General features: G+C 56.9%; 9 protein-coding genes across 9 annotated transcripts in view; 6 read left to right on the top strand and 3 right to left on the bottom strand.

The window, feature by feature from the left end:
• The first annotated feature begins 275 nt into the window (after positions 1–275).
• On the top strand, positions 276–4134 carry N657DRAFT_648576 (2-oxoglutarate dehydrogenase, E1 component). Its single transcript, XM_062793544.1, has 2 exons — positions 276–3263; positions 3323–4134. The coding sequence occupies exons 1-2, from the start codon at positions 680–682 to the stop codon at positions 3862–3864; spliced, it is 3126 nt and encodes a 1041-aa protein (XP_062644553.1). The 5' UTR covers positions 276–679; the 3' UTR covers positions 3865–4134.
• Positions 4135–4633: 499 nt separating this feature from the next.
• N657DRAFT_534468 (HET-domain-containing protein) lies at positions 4634–5146 on the top strand (the record flags this gene model as incomplete). Its single annotated transcript, XM_062787765.1, has 1 exon — positions 4634–5146. A coding segment is annotated over one exon (513 nt), but the record flags the coding sequence as incomplete, so codon positions are not given.
• Positions 5147–5424: 278 nt separating this feature from the next.
• N657DRAFT_140450 (uncharacterized protein) lies at positions 5425–6371 on the top strand. Its single transcript, XM_062785930.1, has one exon. The coding sequence runs from the start codon at positions 5625–5627 to the stop codon at positions 6150–6152; it is 528 nt and encodes a 175-aa protein (XP_062644555.1). The 5' UTR covers positions 5425–5624; the 3' UTR covers positions 6153–6371.
• Positions 6372–6743: 372 nt separating this feature from the next.
• N657DRAFT_665854 (WD40 repeat-like protein) lies at positions 6744–8159 on the bottom strand (the record flags this gene model as incomplete). Its single annotated transcript, XM_062795311.1, has 1 exon — positions 6744–8159. The coding sequence occupies one exon, from the start codon at positions 8157–8159 to the stop codon at positions 6744–6746; it is 1416 nt and encodes a 471-aa protein (XP_062644556.1).
• Positions 8160–8668: 509 nt separating this feature from the next.
• On the bottom strand, positions 8669–10717 carry N657DRAFT_665855 (P-loop containing nucleoside triphosphate hydrolase protein; the record flags this gene model as incomplete). The annotated part of the gene is made up of 3 exons (XM_062795312.1): positions 8669–9953; positions 10008–10191; positions 10270–10717. 3 exons carry the CDS (start codon positions 10715–10717, stop codon positions 8861–8863), a joined length of 1725 nt encoding a protein of 574 aa, XP_062644557.1. The 3' UTR covers positions 8669–8860.
• Positions 10718–11628: 911 nt separating this feature from the next.
• On the top strand, positions 11629–16857 carry N657DRAFT_636197 (glycoside hydrolase family 13 protein; the record flags this gene model as incomplete). The annotated part of the gene is made up of 18 exons (XM_062791405.1): positions 11629–11713; positions 11770–11894; positions 11950–12049; positions 12106–12221; positions 12272–12963; positions 13023–13358; positions 13407–14037; positions 14099–14130; positions 14273–14412; positions 14637–14760; positions 14854–15002; positions 15096–15110; positions 15149–15270; positions 15333–15375; positions 15428–15466; positions 15523–15544; positions 15607–16100; positions 16163–16857. 18 exons carry the CDS (start codon positions 11629–11631, stop codon positions 16855–16857), a joined length of 3960 nt encoding a protein of 1319 aa, XP_062644558.1.
• A 694-nt stretch (positions 16858–17551) lies between these two features.
• On the top strand, positions 17552–18836 carry N657DRAFT_578895 (carbohydrate esterase family 1 protein; the record flags this gene model as incomplete). The annotated part of the gene is made up of 4 exons (XM_062789353.1): positions 17552–17667; positions 17756–17811; positions 18036–18456; positions 18542–18836. The coding sequence occupies 4 exons, from the start codon at positions 17552–17554 to the stop codon at positions 18834–18836; spliced, it is 888 nt and encodes a 295-aa protein (XP_062644559.1).
• Positions 18837–19024: 188 nt separating this feature from the next.
• Positions 19025–20446, bottom strand: N657DRAFT_658157 (uncharacterized protein; the record flags this gene model as incomplete). Its single annotated transcript, XM_062794866.1, has 2 exons — positions 19025–19139; positions 19170–20446. 2 exons carry the CDS (start codon positions 20444–20446, stop codon positions 19025–19027), a joined length of 1392 nt encoding a protein of 463 aa, XP_062644560.1.
• A 511-nt stretch (positions 20447–20957) lies between these two features.
• Positions 20958–21618, top strand: part of N657DRAFT_624360 (uncharacterized protein) — a gene marked incomplete at its 3' end in the record, with an annotated part of 2169 nt that continues 1508 nt past the window's right edge. The window contains exon 1 of the mRNA XM_062790711.1: positions 20958–21439. Within this exon, the coding sequence (XP_062644561.1) occupies positions 21332–21439 (108 nt within the window). The 5' untranslated portion in view covers positions 20958–21331. The remainder of the gene's footprint in view (positions 21440–21618) is intronic.

Raw genomic sequence — 21618 nt, forward strand, 5'->3', positions numbered from 1 at the left:
TTAAATGTGATCGTTGAAGCCACGCCCGGCATGGCCCCGGATCTGGGCTCTCTTTGCTGGTTCGTGGAAACCTGGGAAACTGGGTCAGTCTCGGCTTTGCGACAAGGCCGAGAAGGCGTTGTCCCACTCACAACACGATCGGTGAGTCGCAGTTGCTGTCAGTGGCTGCTTCCGTCCAGCCGTGGCTTGGCCACTCAGCGAGGCGCTGAAGTGCCGCAACGACGCCTCTGGTTGGTTGCACCACCTCGCCGGGCAGGGGTCCTCTGCAGCTCTCCCAAGTCATCCGCCCAGCGAAAATTGCCGTCATCAATGTCCGATTCACAGCGCCTTTTTTCTTGCAAGCCCTTGGTCCCCATTTGGCCTCTTCCCGGTCTTTCCAAGCAACACCAACAAGCACGTTCTGGACGGACACGCCAATGTCCTCAGCCCTGACCGTTCGTCCTTTGACGATATAGTTTGTACTTCTTGTACTACCTGCGCCAGACTTACTCCGCCACTCCTTTCTAGTATCTGCGTCTTGCTGTACGATATACGTTAGGGGCAACGAACACGCGGATCTCGATTTCCATCCCTTGCGACCCAGTTTTCTTTGCGAGTCGTCAAGGTCACACCAAGAAGATATCCCTCCTCGACCTCGAGTTCTCGACACCGCCTTGAATCCGCTGATCCCCCGGCCGAGATGCTGCGCACCTCCTTCCGGGCCCTCCAGGGCGCCGCCTCGTCGTCGTCACGATGCTTCTCGACAGCCACCGTCTCGGCGCGCGCCAGCTTGAGGCTCGCTGCCAACCGCCGTCCTCTCGCCGTCGCCGCCCAAAAACGCTTCGAAAGCGCTCTCCACAACCCGCCTGACCCGAATGACAGCTTCCTGTCCGGCAACACGGCCAACTACATCGATGAGATGTACCTGCAGTGGAAGCAGGACCCCAAGAGCGTCCATGTGTCATGGCAGGTCTACTTTAAGAACATGGAGAGCGGTGACATGCCCATCTCGCAGGCCTTTACGCCGCCGCCGTCCCTTGTGCCAAGCACCCAGGCCGTCGTTGGCCTCGCCGCTGGCGCTGGTGTGGGCATTGGTGAGGGCGCCGACATCACCAACCATCTCAAGGTTCAGTTGCTCGTCCGCGCATACCAGGCCCGCGGTCACCACAAGGCCAAGATCGACCCCCTGGGCATCCGCAATGCCTCCAAGGGCTTCGGCAACATCCGCCCGAAAGAGCTCGAGCTGGACTACTACCAATTCACCGAGAAAGACCTCGACACCGAGTACACCCTGGGCCCCGGAATCCTGCCGCGCTTCAAGCGTGACGGTCGCGAGAAGATGACGCTCCGCGAGATTGTTGCCGCCTGCGAGAAGATATACTGCGGCTCGTACGGCGTCGAGTTCATCCACATTCCCGACAGGGAGAAGTGCGACTGGCTGCGCGAGCGCGTCGAGGTGCCCCAGCCCTTCAAGTACTCTATCGACGAGAAGCGCCGCATCCTCGACCGCCTCATTTGGAGCTCGAGCTTCGAGGCCTTCCTGTCCACCAAGTACCCCAACGACAAGAGGTTCGGCCTCGAGGGCTGCGAGACCTTGGTGCCCGGCATGAAGGCCCTTATTGACCGCAGCGTCGACTATGGTGTCAAGGACATTGTTATTGGCATGCCCCACCGTGGCCGTCTCAATGTGCTGAGCAACGTCGTCCGGAAACCCAACGAGTCCATCTTCAGCGAGTTCGCCGGCACTGCCGGCGCCGAAGACGAGGGCTCCGGCGACGTCAAATACCACTTGGGCATGAACTTTGAGCGTCCCACTCCCTCTGGAAAGCGCGTGCAGCTGTCCCTGGTGGCCAACCCGTCGCATCTCGAGGCCGAGGACCCGGTTGTCCTCGGCAAGGTTCGTGCTATCCAGCACTACAACAACGATGAGGCGACCCACCGCAGCGCCATGGCCGTCCTGCTCCACGGTGATGCTGCCTTCGCTGCCCAGGGCGTCGTCTACGAGTGCCTCGGCTTCCACTCCCTCCCGGCCTTCTCTACGGGCGGCACCATCCACTTGGTCGTCAACAACCAGATCGGCTTTACCACAGATCCTCGCTACTCCCGCTCGACCGCCTACTGCACCGACATTGCCAAGGCGATTGACGCTCCGGTCTTCCACGTTAACGCCGACGACGCCGAGGCCGTCAACTTCGTCTGCCAGATGGCAGCAGACTGGCGCGCCGAGTTCAAGCAGGATGTCATCATCGACCTGGTTTGCTACCGCAAGCACGGCCACAACGAGACGGACCAGCCGTCCTTCACTCAGCCCCTGATGTACAAGCGCATCCAGGAGAAGCAGCCCCAGATCGACATCTACGTCGACCAGCTCCTGAAGGAGGGCACCTTCACCAAGGAGGACATCGAGGAGCACAAGCAGTGGGTGTGGGGCATGCTGGAGGAGAGCTTCTCCAAGTCCAAGGATTACCAGCCTACCTCCAAGGAGTGGACCACCAGCGCCTGGAACGGCTTCAAGTCTCCGAAGGAGTTGGCCACCGAGGTACTGCCGCACAACCCTACCGGCGTCGACCTGAAGACCCTGCAGCACATCGGCGAGGTCATCGGTACTCCTCCCGAGGGCTTCAATGTCCACCGCAACCTAAAGCGCATTCTCTCCACCCGGACCAAGTCGGTTGTTGAGGGCAAGAACATCGACTGGGCGACGGCCGAGGCGCTGGCGTTTGGCACCATGGTGACCGAGGGCCGTCACGTCCGCGTGTCCGGCCAGGATGTCGAACGCGGCACCTTCTCGCAGCGCCATGCCGTTTTCCACGATCAAGAAACCGAAGACACGTACACGCCCCTCCAGCACATCAGCAAGGACCAGGGCAGTTTCATCATCTCCAACTCGTCCCTCAGCGAATTCGGTGCTCTTGGGTTCGAGTACGGCTACTCTCTGACCGACCCCAACGGGTTCGTCATGTGGGAGGCTCAGTTTGGCGATTTTGCCAATAACGCCCAATGCATCATCGATCAGTTCATCGCTTCTGGCGAGCAGAAGTGGATGCAGCGCACTGGTTTGGTCATGTCTCTGCCCCACGGCTACGACGGCCAGGGCCCTGAACACTCGTCCGGCCGCCTGGAGCGCTTCCTGCAGCTCTGCAACGAGGATCCTCGCGTCTTCCCCTCCGCCGAGAAGCTGCAGCGCCAGCATCAGGACTCCAACATGCAGGTTGCCTACCCGAGTACCCCGGCTAACCTGTTCCACATCCTCCGCCGCCAGATGAACCGGCAATTCCGGAAGCGTAAGTTGCCATGTGGACTTTCCGCCTGTTGACACGACCTGTGCTGACATCTCGTTTAGCCCTGATCCTCTTCTTCTCCAAGTCCCTCCTGCGCCACCCGTTGGCCCGCTCCAACATTGAGGAGTTCACGGGCAACTCGCAGTTCCAGTGGATCATCGCCGACCCAGCGCACGAGTCGGGCGACATCAAGCCGCACGACCAGATCGACCGGGTCATCATCTGCACGGGTCAGGTGTACGCGGCGCTGCACAAGCACCGCGCCGACAACAAGATTGACAATGTCGCCTTCACGCGCATCGAGCAGCTCCACCCCTTCCCGTGGGAGCAGCTGCGCGAGAACCTCGACATGTATCCCAACGCCAAGACCATCGTTTGGGCCCAGGAGGAGCCGCTCAACGCGGGCGCGTGGAGCTACACGCAGCCGCGCATCGAGACGCTGCTCAACCAGACCAAGCACCACGACCGAAAGCACGTCATGTACGCCGGCCGCAACCCCAACGCCTCAGTCGCCACGGGCCTCAAGGCGTCACACAAGATGGAAGAGGAGAACCTGTTGAAGATGGCCTTTTCGGTGAAGCAGGACAAGCTCAAGGGCGAGTAGAGTCGATGCCGCATTGGTATGTTGGCAGCTCGTGGTAGGCAGCTCGTTGGGTCTGTCTTGTGTGTATAATCATTGAATCCTCGTATGGTTGAGTAATTAGACGGCGGGTAGGGAGAAGAATTCCGAGAGTTTTTCCTTTGTTGATCATGACGTCTTACTTGGATAGGGGAGCTGCTCTTGGTTAGCTGGGAGTGCTCCTGACTAGAAGTTGAATCTATGTATGTACAAAGCTGGAATAGTTTCGAATGAGACAAATGAAGACGAGACTCTGTTGGTTGTCCTTGATAGCAACTTGTGATTGGGGAGGGTTATGTGCCCTGTTGTGGTTCGGAAGTGTCTAGGCGTCCTGTTCCCCGGTCAAATGTTCGGCACAGCCCAGATCAGGTACCTTGCCTAACCGCTGTCCTTCACCGCGTGACAGCAATGCCATCACCAAGCATTTCATTCCGGCCAACTCCCATTTGAGGCAGTGCTGCCCATTACCATTTAGCAGGTCGCTCGCTATCAGCTTTGCATCATGATTTTTCTGCCTGGTGTTCTCGTCCAGATATCTATGTCGAGCTCGACACCGACCGTCGTTTCTAAATTCTCACACGACCTCAACAACCTCGACAGATGATGGACTCCGACATGGACCATGCGAGTTCCAGAGGAGCCACTGCTCACCAGGTCGCCGAACAAGTTGCGGCCATGGAAGTAGTTGTGGAAGCGGTTATTGGGGGCCGCCTCTAGGGATTATCCAGGCGGTTTCGAAGGTGTACATCGAAACTTGGACTGCGCGACCCGTCAAATACGACTCCTCAAACCAGAGCCAGTGCTGCGCTCTCCCACTCTCAAGGCAAGGATCAGACATGTCACGCTGACCTCGAGGCCGACTCACGAGGCGCTCTTATATACGTGGGGTAGCCCGGTGGACAGGCGGCCCATGTCCCTGGACGGATTCAACGTCGCGGTCACGGCCAACCTATCTAGCGCTCTGCAACATCTCCGCCACGAAGATCACCCGAGGGTGCTTTCGGTCGACGCTCTCTGTATCAACCAGGACGACAAGGATGAGCGGCGAGAGCTGGTGCTCATCATGAGAGACATCTATGAGGCAGCAACCAAGGTCCTGGCCTGGCTTGGAGAAGCTAGCAAAGACAGTGACCTGGCCATGGACCTGGTGGACAAGGGGATGGCCGACAAGGTCCTGCAAAGGCAGTCTCGCGAGTCCTCCGCTTTCAAGAAGCTCTGCCCCCGACCATACTGGACACGGATTTGGATCCTCCAGGAACTCGCGGTGAACCATCAGAGATGGGTCTTTGTCTGCGGAGATCGTTGGGTCGACCACGATCGTTTCCATGTGAGTTCTCCAGGGTGAGCGGCAAATACCAAGGCGTCGACTATGCCGAGAAAGCCATCAAACTGTCCCTGTACCCCTGATCAGACGGATGAACCTGTCCGACTTCTGGCAGACAACCGTGGCATTTAGCGCGACGAACGAGCGGAACAAGATATACGCGCTGCTGGGCTTAATGAAGGACACTGACGGCGCCGCTCTTGTTTTGGATTACTGCATCTCCGTCGCCAAGCTCCAGAGGCGTTCGCCAAACATCTGATTGAGCACACTGGACGGCTGAGAGCCATTGAGGGAGACCGCCTCCCGAAACAGCCGCGCGCACAGAGTTGGCTGCCTCTATGGCACACAACCGTCGTGTACGTTGGCGAATGTGAGCTGCGCGGCAAGTTCACCTTGGCCGGCGACGCGCGAGTCAGCGCAGATGGCGGCTACCGGCGGGCGGAAGTCACCTTTCGTAAAAACGGGACAGTGCTACGAGCCAGTGGCCTCGCCTTCGACAAGGTGGAGTACGCTGCTCCTCGGTTTCGTTGCGAAGATGAACTCCTGCACCTTGTGCCCGGAGGTGGAGGCGTCAACATGGCACAGCATTTGCTGGCCAAAATCGACTGCACACGAACGCTTGACACCCCCAGGTCTCTCCAAAGCATCATACTTCGATCACAAACTAGCTCCGAGGAAGTCCTTGTCTGCAGATTTTACGGATAGTCTAGTAACGCCCTTTGAACGTCAATTTCGCATGTTCGGGGACGGAATTGAGATCGGATCCAAAGATCACCAGTCTGAAGTCATGCTTGGGACGGAGCAGGTGCCACAGGATTTTGAACCTCACGAGCCGACGGAGAAGCGAAGATGCTTTACTGCAGACCTCTGCTCCAGGACTTATTCGCTGCGAATCGCGGCCGGTGTTTCTTCGTACAGAGAAGGGTTACTTGGGGGTGGGGCCGGCTGACACACCGAGAGGCGATTCGGCCTGTATACTGTTGGGCGGCGTGAAGCCATTCATACTGCGACCGGCCGGCAAAAGGCAATGGCGCTTGCTGGGCGACGCATACGTCTGTGAAATTATGAAAGGGCAGCTTTCCCACCATCAGGCGCCCTACACAGAGGAAGAGTTGTTCTTTGCTAGAGCCCGGTTTCGCAGTTTGGTCGGCGGCCGTAATTATATAAGGCGGCGTTCGAGTGCTCCTTCTTTCGGAGAACCAGTAATTTTGCATTCAGCTGGGTGTCGAGATTGACAGCATCAGAGATTGTGTTGGGAATGAAGTCTCTTGAAAGCATTGGGAACTGCAAGTCAAAACAGTCAGTCCACATCTTGCAATGAACGGTCCATCACTGAGAGACCGCTGTCTGACGCTCTAATATAACACGAGCCAGAACGACTTCGTCGCGGGAAGAAGCTTATAAGGTTCAGTATCTGATCGATAGTAGACACGTACCTGTGGTTACTGGGAACTGGTGACGAGAATTTGAGGCCAAACTTTGATGCTAAAGAGACGTCTCTTATCTCTTTTAACTCGTTGATTCTATCTCCTGGGTAGACTCATGATATCCTAACCTGCCACGGGCGGACAACACCATCGTCGCCCGTGGTGACCAGCATCTCTTCCTTGCCCTTGAGCTCTGCGCCTGGGTCAAACCGCTTGCACCATGTGATGTGGTTGATCTCGTACGGGCCATGGGCGTTCGAAACGGTGCCCAACACACGCCAGTTGCTTTTCGGTGCGACTATGCCGTCCTTTGCCGCGCCTTCTGCCCCCGGCGAGGGCATGGGAGCGTCCGCCGGCGCGCTCTCATCTTCAGCGTACACCGCGACAACCCCGTCGCTGCCCGTGCTAGCCACCAACCCAGTGTCGGCACTCCACGATACTGAGTAGACATCTCGCGAGTGCACTTTGGGCAGCACCGCCGTGCAATCCCAGTCCTCCCTAATGGACCGCCTCATGGTACTCGGAATGCCGCCAAACCCGGACCGAAACGGATTCCCCTCCTGCTGGGCCCCATCCCCATCCTGCTCCTCCTCCTCCTCCCGCAAACTCCACACCTTGATCGTCCCATCCGCCGAAAACGTCATCAGCCTTGGGAACTTCCCATTTTTCCTCTCCCTCCCCTCCCATTGCACGCCCCAAACGGTCCCCTCATGGCCCTCCAGCACCGCCACGCACACCCACTCCCCGTCGGCATCCTCCCGCCATATCCTGACGGTATTATCATAGCTGGCGCTAGCCAGCACATCGGAACTGTAATTCCCCCTCTTTCCCGCCGCATTGGGCAAATGCGACGGACACCACGCGACAGCCTTGACGTCCCCATCATGCTCGCTCAGCACGGCGACCGTCTCCCACTCGTCCTCGTCCTCCGGCCCGGCCGAGACATCCTCCCAGATCCAAACGGTTTTGTCGCGGCTCGACGTGGCAAGGTACGCGCCGCCCGGGGAAAAGGCGAGCGATTTCACCTCGTTCTCGTGACCTTCCAGCACCAGGTTGAACTCCCAATCCTTTTCCTCCTCCTCCCCATCACTGTCCTGCTCATCGTCCCTGTCCATCTTCACCTCCCTCTCCAGCACCACCTCGTTCCCATCCCCATCCCCCGACCCGGAAGAATCACCATCATAACTCCACATGCCCGCAGTGGCATCAAAACTCCCCGTGACCAGTCCCAACCTCTTGCTATTATTACTATTATTACTCCTCGGAGGTTGCCACGCAGCCGTGCGGACGGAGCGGGCGTGGCCTCCCGTCAGGGCGCTGTGCTTAGTAAACGTGGCGAGGGAGAAGACGGTGACCGACTTTGCGTGAGCGGTCGCAAGCAACGGCAGGGTCGGGTGCGGGACCGAGGACCAGGCGCGGGTATACAGGTCCGGCTGGAAGGGCGGCAGCCGGGTGATGGTTACCGTTTGGGGGTTTGGAGGCGGCGAGTTTGCTGGAACGATGGCGGCGGGTGGTGGCGCAGTATCCATGGCGATATTGGTCTGTTGAAGGTTGAGGTAGATTGAAGGTGAGGTAGAGGTGCGCCAAAAAGTAGGGGTGCGGTCGAGGAAGTTGATGTCAGTTGTCGAGGCGGTATAGCATTAGCCAGGTTAGATTGTTGAGGTCTAGCTACTGTAGGTTTCAGGAATTGAGGAATTCAACGTCTAGATGCCCAGGTATGGAACCCTGAAGCTGCAGTCCTCGAGTCGGTAAATAAGGTTGCAGAAGTCAACATGGCCCCTCATTTTGCAGCAGCAGGTACTCCATAGTGAGCATCTCCGATGCCGCTGCCCCACCAAAAAGTATGATGCGATGACAAGCAGAACTTTGCAGAGGCACCTCCGCATACTTGGGAGCCAACTTGCTATAAGTTTGGCAGAGCTTCAGCATGTAAAGATTAGAGTATTTTCAACAGATCAGGGATCAAAGGCTATCGTAAAATCCCCAAATATAGATGTTTGCTATGGATTGTAGAACCAACCCCCATGAATATTTCCCGCTCGGAAAGAACGAACCCATGTAATGGACAAAGCCCAGCCCGCATACTCCAGCGACACCTAAAGGCAATGCGCTGATTATCTTCCAACCTTCCAAAGTCAAGGCCCAAATACGTAATCTTGCTTTACCCAAACGCCACATCATGAAAACCCGCCCGCATAAATCTTGATAGCCGGAAGTCCTCAAAACGGAGCTACGCACCACTCTGCCCCGCCTCGCGGAACTGTTCAAACGACACCTCCGCCTCCGCATGGCTATCCCGCCTCTCATCCTCCTCCTGCATCCTCCTCTCAAGCTCCAGCTTCCCGTCCTTGCCCCAGTAACCCGCCTTCTCCGTCCCATGGACACACCCCTCGGTAATTAAGACGTACGGCGTGGGGGCCTCAAACATGGGCTCGGCGAGCACCCGCTCCATCTCCATCTTGAGCCCCCGCGCGCCCGTCTCATTCTTGGCTGCTTTCTCGGCGATAGCGTACAGCGCGCGCCGCGTGAAGAAGAGCTTGCTAGGGTATGTCTCGAACAGGGCCGTGTACTGCGCGACTAGGCTGTTACGAGGCTCCGTGAGGATACGATAGAGCTCGTCCAGGGACAACGGAGTGAGCGCGCAGATGTTGTGGAGGCGTCCGATCAACTCGGGGATGAAGCCGTAGGCTTGGAGGTCCGCGGGCGTGGTTAGGTCTAGCGGGGTGAACCCGCTGGAGGCAGGGCCGCTTGCCAAGGCGGGTTGGTGCGGCAAGTGGGTGTACATTTCTGGGGGGAGGATGTCTTTGCTTCCCGCCATGGACGCTGCCCGACCGCGGACTTCGGAGCCAAAGCCGATGGACGGCTTGGCGACTCTCCGGAGGACAGTTTTGTCCAGCCCGACGAAGGCGCCGCAAAAAACAAAGAGGATATTTGTCGTGTCGATGGTATATTGGTCTACCTTTCCTGGTGGCGGAGTAGATTGTTGGTTAGACGGCCCATAGCCGCCTGGAGGGTTGTTTGTCGTGCGCGACGATCTGTGATCCTTAATGTTTATCGTAACCTTGGTCCCTTCGACAAGCTTCAAGAGAGCTTGCTGAACGCCCTCGCCACCTACGTCTCTCCCGTTTATTGTCTCGCGCTTGGCAATCTTGTCGAACTCGTCCAACACGACAATTCCATGCTCGGCGGTTTTGATGTCGTAGTTGGCTTCGATAAGCAGCCGCTCAATGCAGGATTCGACGTCCTGTCCGATATATCCGGCTTGTGTAAACGAGTTGCAGTCGCTGATAGTGAAGGGTACATTGAGCTTCTTGCTCAGGGTCCTACGCCAAGGGGTCAGCCAAGGTTATACAGGCCTCACGGCCCAGGTGACTCACTCGAGAATGTATGTCTTCCCCACGCCAGTTGGTCCGATCAAGAGCAGATTGCTCTTGTCAATCTTGACATGATTTGGCATGGAAAAGTCTTCTGGGATGTAAAAATCGTCTGCCTGGGGCTCGTAGAGACTCTCGGGGATTTGGAACGCGCCCCGGAGGGACTCTTGATGCCCCGGGAATTCATCTTGGACGGGAACATCATCATCAGCCTGTCGCCGAGATGTCGCAGGAAACGCAGAACGACACGAGGGCCATCGCCCACCTTCGACTGGATGCGTTCGGGGGCCGTTGTAACCCGCCCGTTCAAAAACATCCTGATCCTGGGCGTACTTCTGCCTCTGCAGCTTCTCTCGGAAATGCTGGTCCTGCAGCTCGTGGTGCTGCCGCCGGCGCAGCGCCTGATAGTGATTGAATATGACGGAGCATATCGTCTTTTTTGCGCGGTCCTGTCCAACGACGTAGTCGTCCACCCGCCTCTTCAGGTCCCGCGGATAGAACTGCGGGACCCCGAAGGTGTGCTTGTTGAAGATGGGACCGCGCCCTGTCTCCTGCGACGGATCGTAGCTACTGCTGTACCCAGAATTGAAGTCACTCGTCCGACGGGGAGTCGACAGAAGTACGCTCGTTGTCGAGTAGGCAGAGTGCCGAAGATGGGCAACTCGAAGGGCAGCGGTGCACGTCAGCGCTCGACGTCGCGCAAGGCACGGCATCATTGCACTCGGCCAGCGGTCATGCTCGAAGCGTGGGCGGTAGATCTCGACAGTTCCTGTCCTGGAAGTGAGCTCAAGAGGAAAAAGTTGGTTAATCGTCGTGAAATCGCTGCGGTAGTAGGAGAGAGATGATGACCTGAGAAGGTTGGTGCCACATGGTGCAAGCCTGTAAATGGGAACTGAAGATAGAAAGCTACCTTGAGGGTCCGAGGTACGTACGGGCAGTGCGGGGGACCGAGCTAGCCCTCCGCTTGCCGCACCTTTCCCCCTTGTAAGCCGTAGACCCACTCCTTGGAGCTCCGAGCCAATCAACGTTAGCGGCACGACATGGTTGCTTCGCCCCACTGTTGCTTGTCTCCTCCCGAAACCAAACAAATGCCTTACCAACCATGCCACAAGCTGCGATAAGGTGGTGCAGCAGCGTCTGGAAACTGGAGCATGAGGCTGGACTGCTAGCTTGGCAGGCACAGGGTGGCAGCAGGCATCTACGGACAGCCAACGTTACCGTAGGTATTCCCTGGCGTGGAGTTGCCCGGGCTGGCAGCCGTTTTAATTGAGCAGATTGGATGGGCTGGGCGCGCGGAGGGGCCATGATGTAATCTCACATTTACACGTACATACCATCCAAAGCTCATCCACCTCGCAGACAGCAGATCATCCCTGAGCTCGCTTCAGGTACACGACGCCAGCAGTGTGACCGTCATTTCGTATTTCCATCGCCCAGCTCCAATTATCACATTCCTCCGTCTCAAGACCAACTCCAAATCTTTGTCCTCGTCCATTGTTGGCATCCATTATTGGAAAGAGCCAGCATTGTCCGTGACTATAAGCTACCGAGTTTTGACCCACGAGAATTGATCCCTATTGAAGATTCAACGCGCCATTGGACGCTTTTTGAAACCGCACTGGCAATGGATCCCGTCTCTGTAAACTCGTCCAACACGCTGGTGGATGGCGGCAAGGTGGCCGGAGATGATATCCCAAAGGACGGCACTGGTAAGAAGCTCCAGTCGAACTCGCTCTCCGATATACCGCACTGACTCGGGACATAGGCGTCTTAAAGCTAGACCCCTGGCTGTCACCTTTCGAGGACTCCTTGAAGCGGCGATTCTCCAAGGCTCAGGAATGGATCAAGCGCATCAATGAGACCGAGGGTGGCCTGGAGAAGTTCAGCAAGGTAGCTTCGGTTCATCTCGCGAATTCTGTGCAAGGCGTCTGGCTGATCCTTCCAGGGAACCGATATTTTCGGACTGCGCGTGTTAGACAACGGCACCATTGTGTATAGAGAATGGGCTCCGAATGCCGTCAATGCATCGCTCATTGGTGACTTCAGTGAGTAGATCCCAGTGGTTGGCCCCTGGCCCCCTGCGACTGACACTACTCCATAGACAAGTGGGACAGGACTGCGCATCCCATGAAGAAGAATGAGTTCGGCGTTTTCGAGATCGACATCCCGCCCACCGCCGACGGCAACCCAGCGATCCCCCACAACTCCAAGATCAAGGTGAGCACAGCCCTCGCAGCATCACGACAGCCCAGTTTAACAGTCTCCAGGTTACTCTCGAGCTGCCCACAGCAGAATGGGTCGACAGGCTTCCAGCCTGGATCAAGTACGTGACGCAAGATCTCTCGGTCTCCCCGGCCTATGACGCCCGCTTCTGGAACCCTCCGGCGTCGGCCAGGTACTCGTTCAAGCACGAGCGGCCCAAGAAGCCCGCCAGCCTGCGCATCTACGAGGCCCACGTGGGCATCTCGTCGCCGGAGCTCCGTGTCACCACCTACAAGGAGTTCACCAAAAACATGCTGCCGCGCATCAAGAGCCTGGGTTACAACGCCATCCAACTCATGGCCATCATGGAGCACGCATACTACGCCAGCTTCGGCTACCAGGTCAATAACTTCTTCGCCGCCAGCAGCCGCTACGGCGAGCCTGAGGATCTGAAGGAGCTGGTTGATGTCGCGCACAGTCTTGGCCTAGTGGTGCTGCTGGACGTCGTGCACAGCCATGCGTCCAAGAACGTGCTGGATGGCCTGAACCAGTTTGACGGCACCGACCATCAGTACTTCCACGAGGGCGGCAGGGGCAAGCACGAGCTCTGGGACAGCAGGCTGTTTAATTACGGCCATCACGAGGTTATGCGATTCTTGCTGAGCAACTTGCGCTTCTGGATGGACGAGTACAACTTTGACGGATTCAGATTCGATGGCGTCACGAGTATGCTCTATTTGCACCATGGTATTGGAACGTGAGTATCCCGGAAAGCCCTTGCAGGCAAGGCGTAGAAGGCTAACATGACATTCTCAGTGGCTTTTCTGGCGGTTATCACGAGTACTTTGGTGCCGCCGTTGACGAGGAGGCGGTGGTGTACCTCATGCTGGCCAACGAGATGCTGCATGAGCTGTATCCGGAAGTCATCACGGTGGCCGAAGACGTTTCCGGAATGCCAGCCTTGTGCCTCCCGCTCTCGCTGGGTGGAGTTGGGTTCGACTACAGACTTGCCATGGCCATTCCCGACATGTGGATCAAGATTCTCAAGGAGAAGAAGGACGAGGAGTGGGATATTGGCGGCATCTGCTGGACCCTGACCAATCGCCGGCACGGAGAAAAGACGATTGCTTATGCTGAAAGCCATGACCAAGCGTAAGCTCTGCTCGCACGGAGCCCGGGGATTTGCTAACGCTTCTGCAGTTTGGTCGGCGACAAGACGCTCATGATGCACCTCTGTGACGCGGAGCTCTATACAAACATGTCGGTGCTCACGCCCCTGACGCCCGTCATCGACCGCGGAATGGCGCTGCACAAGATGATTCGGCTCCTGACGCACGGCCTGGGCGGCGAGGGCTGGCTCAACTTTGAGGGCAACGAATTTGGGCACCCGGAGTGGCTCGACTTCCCGCGCGAAGGCAACCAGAACTCGTTCTGGTATGCGCGGCGGCAGCTGAACCTCACCGAGGACCACCTGCTGCGGTACCAGTTCCTCAACAACTTTGACCGGTCCATGAACCTCTGCGAGGCCAAGTACGGCTGGCTGCACGCGCCGCAGGCCTACATCTCGCTCAAGCACGAGGGCGACAAGGTCATTGTCTTTGAGCGCGCCGGCGTGGTGTTTGTCTTCAACTTCCACCCGACCCAGAGCTTTACCGACTACCGCATCGGCATTGATGTGCCCGGCACCTACCGGATCGTGCTCGACACGGATACCAAGGAGCACGGTGGGTTTTGTCGCCTGGATGAGAACACGCGTTTCTTCACGGAGCCGCTCGAGTGGAACGGCAGGAAGAACTGCACCCATGTGTACATTCCGGCCAGAACCGCTTTTGTAAGTTCTCTGAAGTCCTTGACTCTCTAATGGTTCTGTTGATATACTAACTATGTTCTAGATTCTGGCACCCGAGTCGACGATCTTGAAACAGTAAGGCTGGGGCGGAGCTGGACACTAGGGCTCGAGCACCGAAGTTGGACTTGTATGTGATCCTTGGAAGCGGGTGAGCTGAGAGAAGGAGCGGGGTAGTAGAGAAAAGGGATGCCAGTGTGCTGTCTTTCGCAAGTTGCAGGATCGAGACTCGGAGCAAAAATGCCAACTTTGTCCATCCAATAAGCATCCATGACGAATCTTCATATACAAATGGCCCGACCCGGGACCTTCCGGCGACCGTCTCATCAGCAAGTTGCGATGCAAAGCGCAAAATAAATGGTAAGAGAAAAGAAGACGAAAAACTGGAAAGTATTTGACGGAGAGAGGGAGATTCCCATCAAGGGGCTTGAATCGGACGGCGAATGTTCTGGCAAGACGGAACGCTCCCTTGCTTGTCGTTCCGTCTTTAGCTCGAAACTCGCAACCCGATTCTGGCGGAAGGCAGTCCAAGACCCACATTTTGCCCAAAACAAGACATCACGTGAAATGCTGGAGCTCCGCAGCTCCTAGCCGAAAGCTCGTCGAGAGATTTTCGAACCCGTTTTCTTCCTCCCCCGAGCCCATCCTTCCACACTACACATACACCGTCTCAAGTCCGCCCTGCATCATCGTCAAGATGTTCAAGAGGTGAGTTGCCGCCGCAAGTGTGATGCGTGGAAGGTGCGATGCACCAATTGAGGCCAATTGATGCTGATGCAAAGCTTTTTCCCCCTCGCGCAGCGGCATTTCCGCCTTTGCCCGGACAGCCCGTCCTGCCTTCGCGGCGGCATCTCGTCGCGCCGTTCGCCCGGCCTCCTTGAGGGTCCCAGCCTTTAGCAGGTTCGCCAGCACTGCCGGTGTCGGTGATGGCAAGATCTACCAGGTCATCGGTAAGCTTCCACAAGACACGCCGTTGCCCGGGTCCGGGGGTTGTCGGATCCCGGGAAAATTGTTTCACCTGGCTAACCGCGCAACCACAACAGGTGCCGTCGTCGATGGTTAGTAGCGTCTCCTTGGCCGCAACGCGACTTTACAGCTATTCCTGGTCGCATACAGCTGACGCGGTCGACAGTCAAGTTCGATACTGAGAAGCTCCCTCCCATTCTCAACGCCCTCGAGACCGACAACAATGGTCAGAAGCTCGTCCTCGAGGTCGCGGTATGCCAAGCCCTCGAACAACAATCACCGCTGCGCAATTCAGTGTACTAATGAAAATACAGCAACATCTCGGCGAGAGCGTCGTGAGGTGCATTGCCATGGACGGTTCGTTTCCACGTTGTTCAGTTTCGAGAGGTGTTCTAAAAGCAGTATCTAGGTACTGAGGGTCTCGTTCGTGGTGCCAAGGCTGTCGACAGTGAGTGTCCCCTCCCGTCCCGCAGTGCTAGTAGCGTTGCTAACAGATCCCGACAGCCGGTGCTCCCATCACCATCCCGTAAGTTGAGACGCTTCTGGGAGCCTCCCTCGACATGGTTGGTCTGACCTAGGTTCGTACAGTGTCGGCCCTGCCACTCTCGGCCGTATCATGAACGTCACCGGTGACCCGATCGACGAGCGGGGACCCATCAAGTCTGACAAGAGGCTCCCCATCCACGCCGAGGCTCCTGAGTTCGTGGACCAGTCGACGACGGCCGAGATTCTGGTTACCGGTATCAAGGTTGTGGATCTGCTTGCCCCCTACGCTCGTGGTGGAAAGATTGGTCTCTTCGGTGGTGCCGGTGTCGGCAAGACCGTCTTCATCCAGGAGCTCATCAACAACATCGCCAAGGCTCACGGTGGTTACTCTGTCTTCACCGGTGTCGGCGAGCGTACCCGTGAGGGTAACGATCTGTACCACGAAATGCAGGAGACCTCCGTCATTCAGCTTGAGGGCGAGTCCAAGGTTGCCCTGGTTTTCGGCCAGATGAACGAGCCCCCCGGAGCCCGTGCCCGTGTCGCCCTTACCGGTCTGACCATCGCCGAGTACTTCCGTGACCAGGAGGGCCAGGATGGTGAGTTTTCTGCTTCTCTGCTGCTTTAATGAAGAGAACTAGAAGGTTGCTGACGACCACAGTGCTTCTCTTCATCGACAACATCTTCCGTTTCACCCAGGCCGGTTCCGAGGTGTCCGCCCTTTTGGGTCGTATCCCTTCTGCCGTCGGTTACCAACCCACTCTCGCCGTCGACATGGGTGGTATGCAGGAGCGTATCACCACCACCAAGAAGGGTTCCATTACGTCGGTCCAGGCCGTCTACGTGCCTGCTGACGATCTGACGGATCCTGCCCCGGCCACCACCTTCGCTCACTTGGACGCCACCACTGTCTTGTCCCGTGGTATTTCGGAACTGGGTATCTACCCCGCCGTCGACCCTCTTGATTCCAAGTCCCGTATGCTCGACCCCCGCATTGTCGGCCTGGAGCACTACGAGGTTGCCACCCGTGTCCAGCAAATCCTCCAGGAGTACAAGTCGCTGCAGGATATCATTGCCATTCTCGGTATGGACGAACTGTCGGAAGCCGACAAGCTTACCGTCGAGCGCGCCCGTAAGATTCAGCGTTTCCTGAGCCAGCCCTTCACTGTCGCCCAGGTCTTTACCGGTATCGAGGGCAAGCTCGTCGACCTCAAGGACACGATTGCCTCGTTCAAGGCCATTCTCAACGGCGAGGGCGACAACCTGCCCGAAGGTGCCTTCTACATGGTTGGCGACTTTGCGTCGGCGAAGGAGAAGGGCGAGAAGATTCTGGCTGAGCTCGAGCAGAGCGCTTAATGGGGGGAGTGGCGTGTAAAACTGGGAAGGATTCGGCGACCTGTGTATAGAAGCGAAACGGTTTCCGGGGAGTTCCCTTAGCTCAGTCAAGTTTTCATTTGTGAGCTGTGTATCAAATCAATTTCTCTGTCTCTGGCCTGTCTGGAGTTGTTTGTGAGTTGTGTGACTGCCCCTCTCCACTGCTTCTCCCCCCAACCTCTCGAATGGCGCTTGAACGACGGGTGGTTTATCTCCGAAACTCTTGAATTACCGTTGGGTAAGTCAGGGAAAGGCTGCAAGGCGGCTAAAGGGATGAGTATATTCTCTTGAAATCCACTCTAGTCTGTATGTAGTAAAATACCCCATTGGATACGGCAAGCCCTTCAGGCTCATCACCTTTGAGAATTTAGTCCATCGTGACCAGAAGTGATGCCGAACGGAGTCAGGCATGGATGACGCCGCCATGTATATATAGCATTGTAGATTAGAAACCCGTGGGTATGGCAATGGCGCCATGAGTAGTAAATACTCTGACACCGAGAACCGGAGAGACACTGGCGAGATACAAAACTTAGGGCTTGCCCTTGTTGGAGATGGTCTGTCTTGTTCCTGAAGAGAAGAGAACCTCTTGTGTTTATCCCCTTGTTTCAGATTTCTTTCGACCTCGGTGGTTGACCGTATCCCGAGCTGATTGAGACCTATTCCGAAAGTCAAGATGGTTGGCTTCAGCAGCATTGTCACTGCCACGGTGGTGTTGCTTGGGGAGCTGGGACTTGCCGCGCAGCTTACCAAGGTTAACTATCCTAACAATGCTACGTCCAAGGCGGAGATGTAAGTTGTACTTTATGTGGTGAAGAGGGGCTGGGTGTCGTTATTGGGGTCTGATCAGACAGCTGACGACGGTGATGGGGATGTTTAGGTGGATATATGTCCCGGACAAGGTTGTTGCTTCGCCCCCGTTGGTAGTGGTGGTCCGTATGTACTTCCCCAGATCATCATTACACTTACTACCTACACCAAACATGTCAGTTGTGGAAGAAACGGCTCCAGGAGGATGTGATTCGGAATCTCCTCCCCGCATGTCCTTTTGCACCAGCTGTCCTTTCACTTCTGGATCTCTCGGCCCCCATCATGCACACAAAACAAGGAGATAAACAAAAGGAAACGGAGAGCTGATAGAACATCTACTGATTATGCAGACTCGTGCCAATCCTCGGCCCAAGCCTACTTCTCCAACTCTAAAATCCCCTGGCGCCAAGGGTCCGATCGGAAGGGATACATCACGCTGTGGCCGTCCTCGCCGAACTCGGGCACCTGTTGGGACGTCTCGTCGCGGCGCTCGCTCTCGCGCAACGGCGGCGGCGACTCGCAGGCCATTGCCAACATGATCCTGCACGCCATCGGCCGGTACGGCGCCGACCGGGAGCGCGTCTACCTCACGGGCGGCAGCTCCGGCGCCATGATGGGAAACGTCCTGGCCGCCACGTACCCGGACCTGCTGAAGGCGGTGAGCGTGTACAGCGGCGTGCCGGCGGGTTGTTTTGTGAGTGCGAGTGGTGGTGTGGCGGCGTGGAATAATACGTGCAGTGGTGGCCAGAGTCGGGCGTCGGCGGAGCAGTGGTGAGGTCTTCTTTCCCCCCTTTCTGGTGGGCTCGTAGATGATGATGATGTGGAGTAGAATGTTGCTGATTCGCATGGGGATAAGGGGCAACGTGGTGCGGAACATGTACCCCGGGTACAACGGCTCGCGGCCCAAGATGCAGATCTGGCACGGCAGCGCCGACGGCACGCTCGCGCCGGCCAACTTCCAGGAGACCATCAAGCAGTGGACGAATGTGTTTGGCGTCAGCCAGACGCCGACGAGTACGCTCAGGAATTACCCGCAGGCCAACTATCAGACGGACAATTATGGGGAGAACGTGCAGGGTATCTATGCGAACGGTGTTGGACACAGTGTGCCGGCGAACTTGACGGCGAGCGAGCTGTGGTTTGGGCTCTAGAAGGCGAGGGAGTGGTGACAGTTAATGCCCATGATGGTCTGGTCGTATACGCGGCTGACGTGCTGGGTTGAGTGTCGGCCAAGACTCCTCAACACCGCATGTAGTCTCTCATCTATTCCATTAATGACGGGAGCACGGGTACGAGGGCCGTATACGGTCGTACGGCGAAGGCTTGCCGGGAACGCTCGTCACACAGGACTGCCGGCGATGTGGGGGTCAAACAGCCCATACTCCATCGTCTTCTTCTTCAACGCCTCCGGGTCATTGGCGATGTCCTCCATGGCCGCTCTGATGGCGAGCTCTCTTTCGCTTTCCGAAGTGAGTGGTTCGTACACTGTGCTGGTCGGCTTATCCCACGAGGAGTCGTCTAGCAGCAGCCTGGCGACGTCCCTGTCGTTGTCAAGCTGCAGAGCAGCCATGGGGACGTGCAGCAGGCGCTCCCACTCGGGCCCCAAGAAGTTGTAGATGCTGGGAATCTCATGGGCACTGATGTTGTCCAGCCACCAGCAAGAACCCACCCTGAACTTCACAAAAACGAGATAGTGAGCGAGGATGACAAGGGCGCCGGGCCGTTTAGCGCGCGCAGCATCGATAAATGTGTTGGGAAGGCGGGTGGGGAAGGTGACAATGCGCAGCAGCAACAGCTGGCTGATGCCATTCTTCAGCTCAAGGTAGAGCGAGCCGAGATACAGCAGGGCGCAGTAGTATGCCTGGACGAGAGGGTATTCGGGGTCGCCTTCTCTAATGGAGGCGAGCATGAAGAGAAGGTAGGCCGGGAGACATTGAGCCGACGCATTCAGGTCCGCGTCCGGACGGAAGACGAGGGCTGCGATACCTGACCTGAAGAGCGCTGGGAGCTTGATCACCTCAATAATTTGGCCGATTCCTTTCCAGAGAATCATCCAGTCCAGGATGGCGAGCGGCTTGGCTTCGTCGCCGCGAAAGAGGTGCGTGGACAGGCCGCAGAGCAGCAGGGAGCAAACCAGCAGGGCTTGGTAGGTGGCCGGGTCTGCGGCGGCGACGGCTTTGCGGTACGTCTCGAAGGCTTTTGCTCGGTAGTAAATCTCTTGCGAGCGCGAAATGCCCATGCTCCTGACGCCCAGCCAGTTGATGTGCATTGCAGAGAGGGCGAGTATGCAGTCCATCAGGAAGGGGTTGGCGAAGGCATGCTGGACGACGTTCACCTTGAGGACCACGTCGACGTCACGTTCTTTCACCCCGCTTGTCGAGAAGGAGGTGTAGGTAGCGGTGGTGTAAAACCATAACAAGCGCATATCGATCTCATCGCGACCGCTTGGTTTGAAAAGCGGCTGCTGCGGGACAGTGGCAACGTGCGTGGCCACCAGGGCGAGGTCTGGACCCGGTTCATTCCCGGGTGAGGGTGACGATGAGGCGGTAGTGGTAGGACTGCTGGCCGGCTTGGGTGTGGCTGCGACCGTGTAGACGCACTTCTCTTTCCGGACGGTACATGTGCGACAGGCCGGGCGGCCTTCGTCACACTTGACCTTGCGGGCCTTGCAGTTGCGACAACCGGTCCTCGACTTGCGGTGGGGACGTTTGGCGTAATAGGGCTTCTCGGCAGCCGTCGTAATGACTGAAACACCGGGCATTTTCACCATCTGCTACCCGACAGATGCCGGACAGCCCTGGATGAGGCTGCGAGTGGTGGAGGTCAGAGCCTTGCACGTTGTTAGTTCCGGCAGAGCGCAAGCCTAGATTGCTTGGGTTGGCGTCCGGTGGTTATCGAAAATGCTGCCGACGACAGAGGGTTGGGTCGATGTGTAGCCGTTCACAGAGGGAAGACTTGAGAAGTTGAGGCAAGCAGATGAATGGATACTTCAGCCATCATTAAGCCTTACACTATTTAATGCTGGAATGAGAGGCCGGGTTCGTCGTCATCCCTGGGACCCACCTGGAGCGCCGTGCCGAGACGCAGCATTTCTTTTGAAGAATGTCTTGATCGGGCCAACGTCGTTGACGGTGGGCGAATAGCGGCCCGAGAGGTGACACGCACTGCACCGCCCAGCCGGGAGCTGTCATCTGCATGCTATCCGCAGACACCTCATGCGGCAAGAGCCTCGAACTTAGTTACATCAGCAAACACAAAAGACGAAACGAATGGGGACAAAGTGAAAAGAGAGAAGGAATTGGAAAACGAAATTCTGAAAAGTATTCTCTTCCTTCCCTACTTGCCTTTCTTGACAGAACCACTATGCCCGTATCCGTGGAATTGTGCCGAACGAGCAAATCGAAAAGGGTTGTATACGGATACTGGGCTTAGGTGGAGACACAGCGCTGGGCAACGAGACGCGTCCGACATGCCAGTAGCGCGTCTCCCAGGCGAAAGAGCTCTCTGGCTTGCGAATACCGAAGGCAGCTCACCTGCTGTACCTTAGGCACCTATCCCGAACATTTTCCAGAGTCATCATATCAACTACAACGCAGAACCTTTTTGTCCGGAAGCTCCAGTGTCCTGAAAGCTTCAGACACAAGCCATGCGCAATTCCCTTTTTCATCTCCCCGACGAGCTCATCTTGGCTACTCTCAGCCAGACATTCCCCTGCCGAGAAGCGCAGATTCGGGCCCTCGCAACGCTCCTTTATGTAAGCCACTGACTGCAATCTCTCTCTCTCTTTCTCTCTCTCTCTCTCTCTCTCTCTCTTTCTCTCTCTCTCTCTCTCTCTCTTTTTCTCTCTCTTTCTCTCTCTTTCTCTCTCTTTCTCTCTCTTTCTCTCTCTTTCTCTCTCTTTCTCTCTCTTTCTCTCTCTTTCTCTCTCTTTCT

Source organism: Parathielavia appendiculata (assembly GCF_033297405.1).
Source record: "Parathielavia appendiculata strain CBS 731.68 unplaced genomic scaffold N657scaffold_14, whole genome shotgun sequence".
NCBI classification, from domain to species: domain Eukaryota; kingdom Fungi; phylum Ascomycota; class Sordariomycetes; order Sordariales; family Chaetomiaceae; genus Parathielavia; species Parathielavia appendiculata.

Excerpts from the sequence above, each read along its gene's own strand:
- N657DRAFT_140450 (XM_062785930.1), top strand. The coding sequence starts at position 5,625 with ATGGCGGCTACCGGCGGGCGGAAGTCACCTTTCGTAAAAACGGGACAG.
- N657DRAFT_648576 (XM_062793544.1), top strand. The coding sequence starts at position 680 with ATGCTGCGCACCTCCTTCCGGGCCCTCCAGGGCGCCGCCTCGTCGTCG. Across the intron at positions 3,264-3,322 it reads GAACCGGCAATTCCGGAAGC|CCCTGATCCTCTTCTTCTCC; the intron begins GTAAGTTGCCAT and ends CATCTCGTTTAG.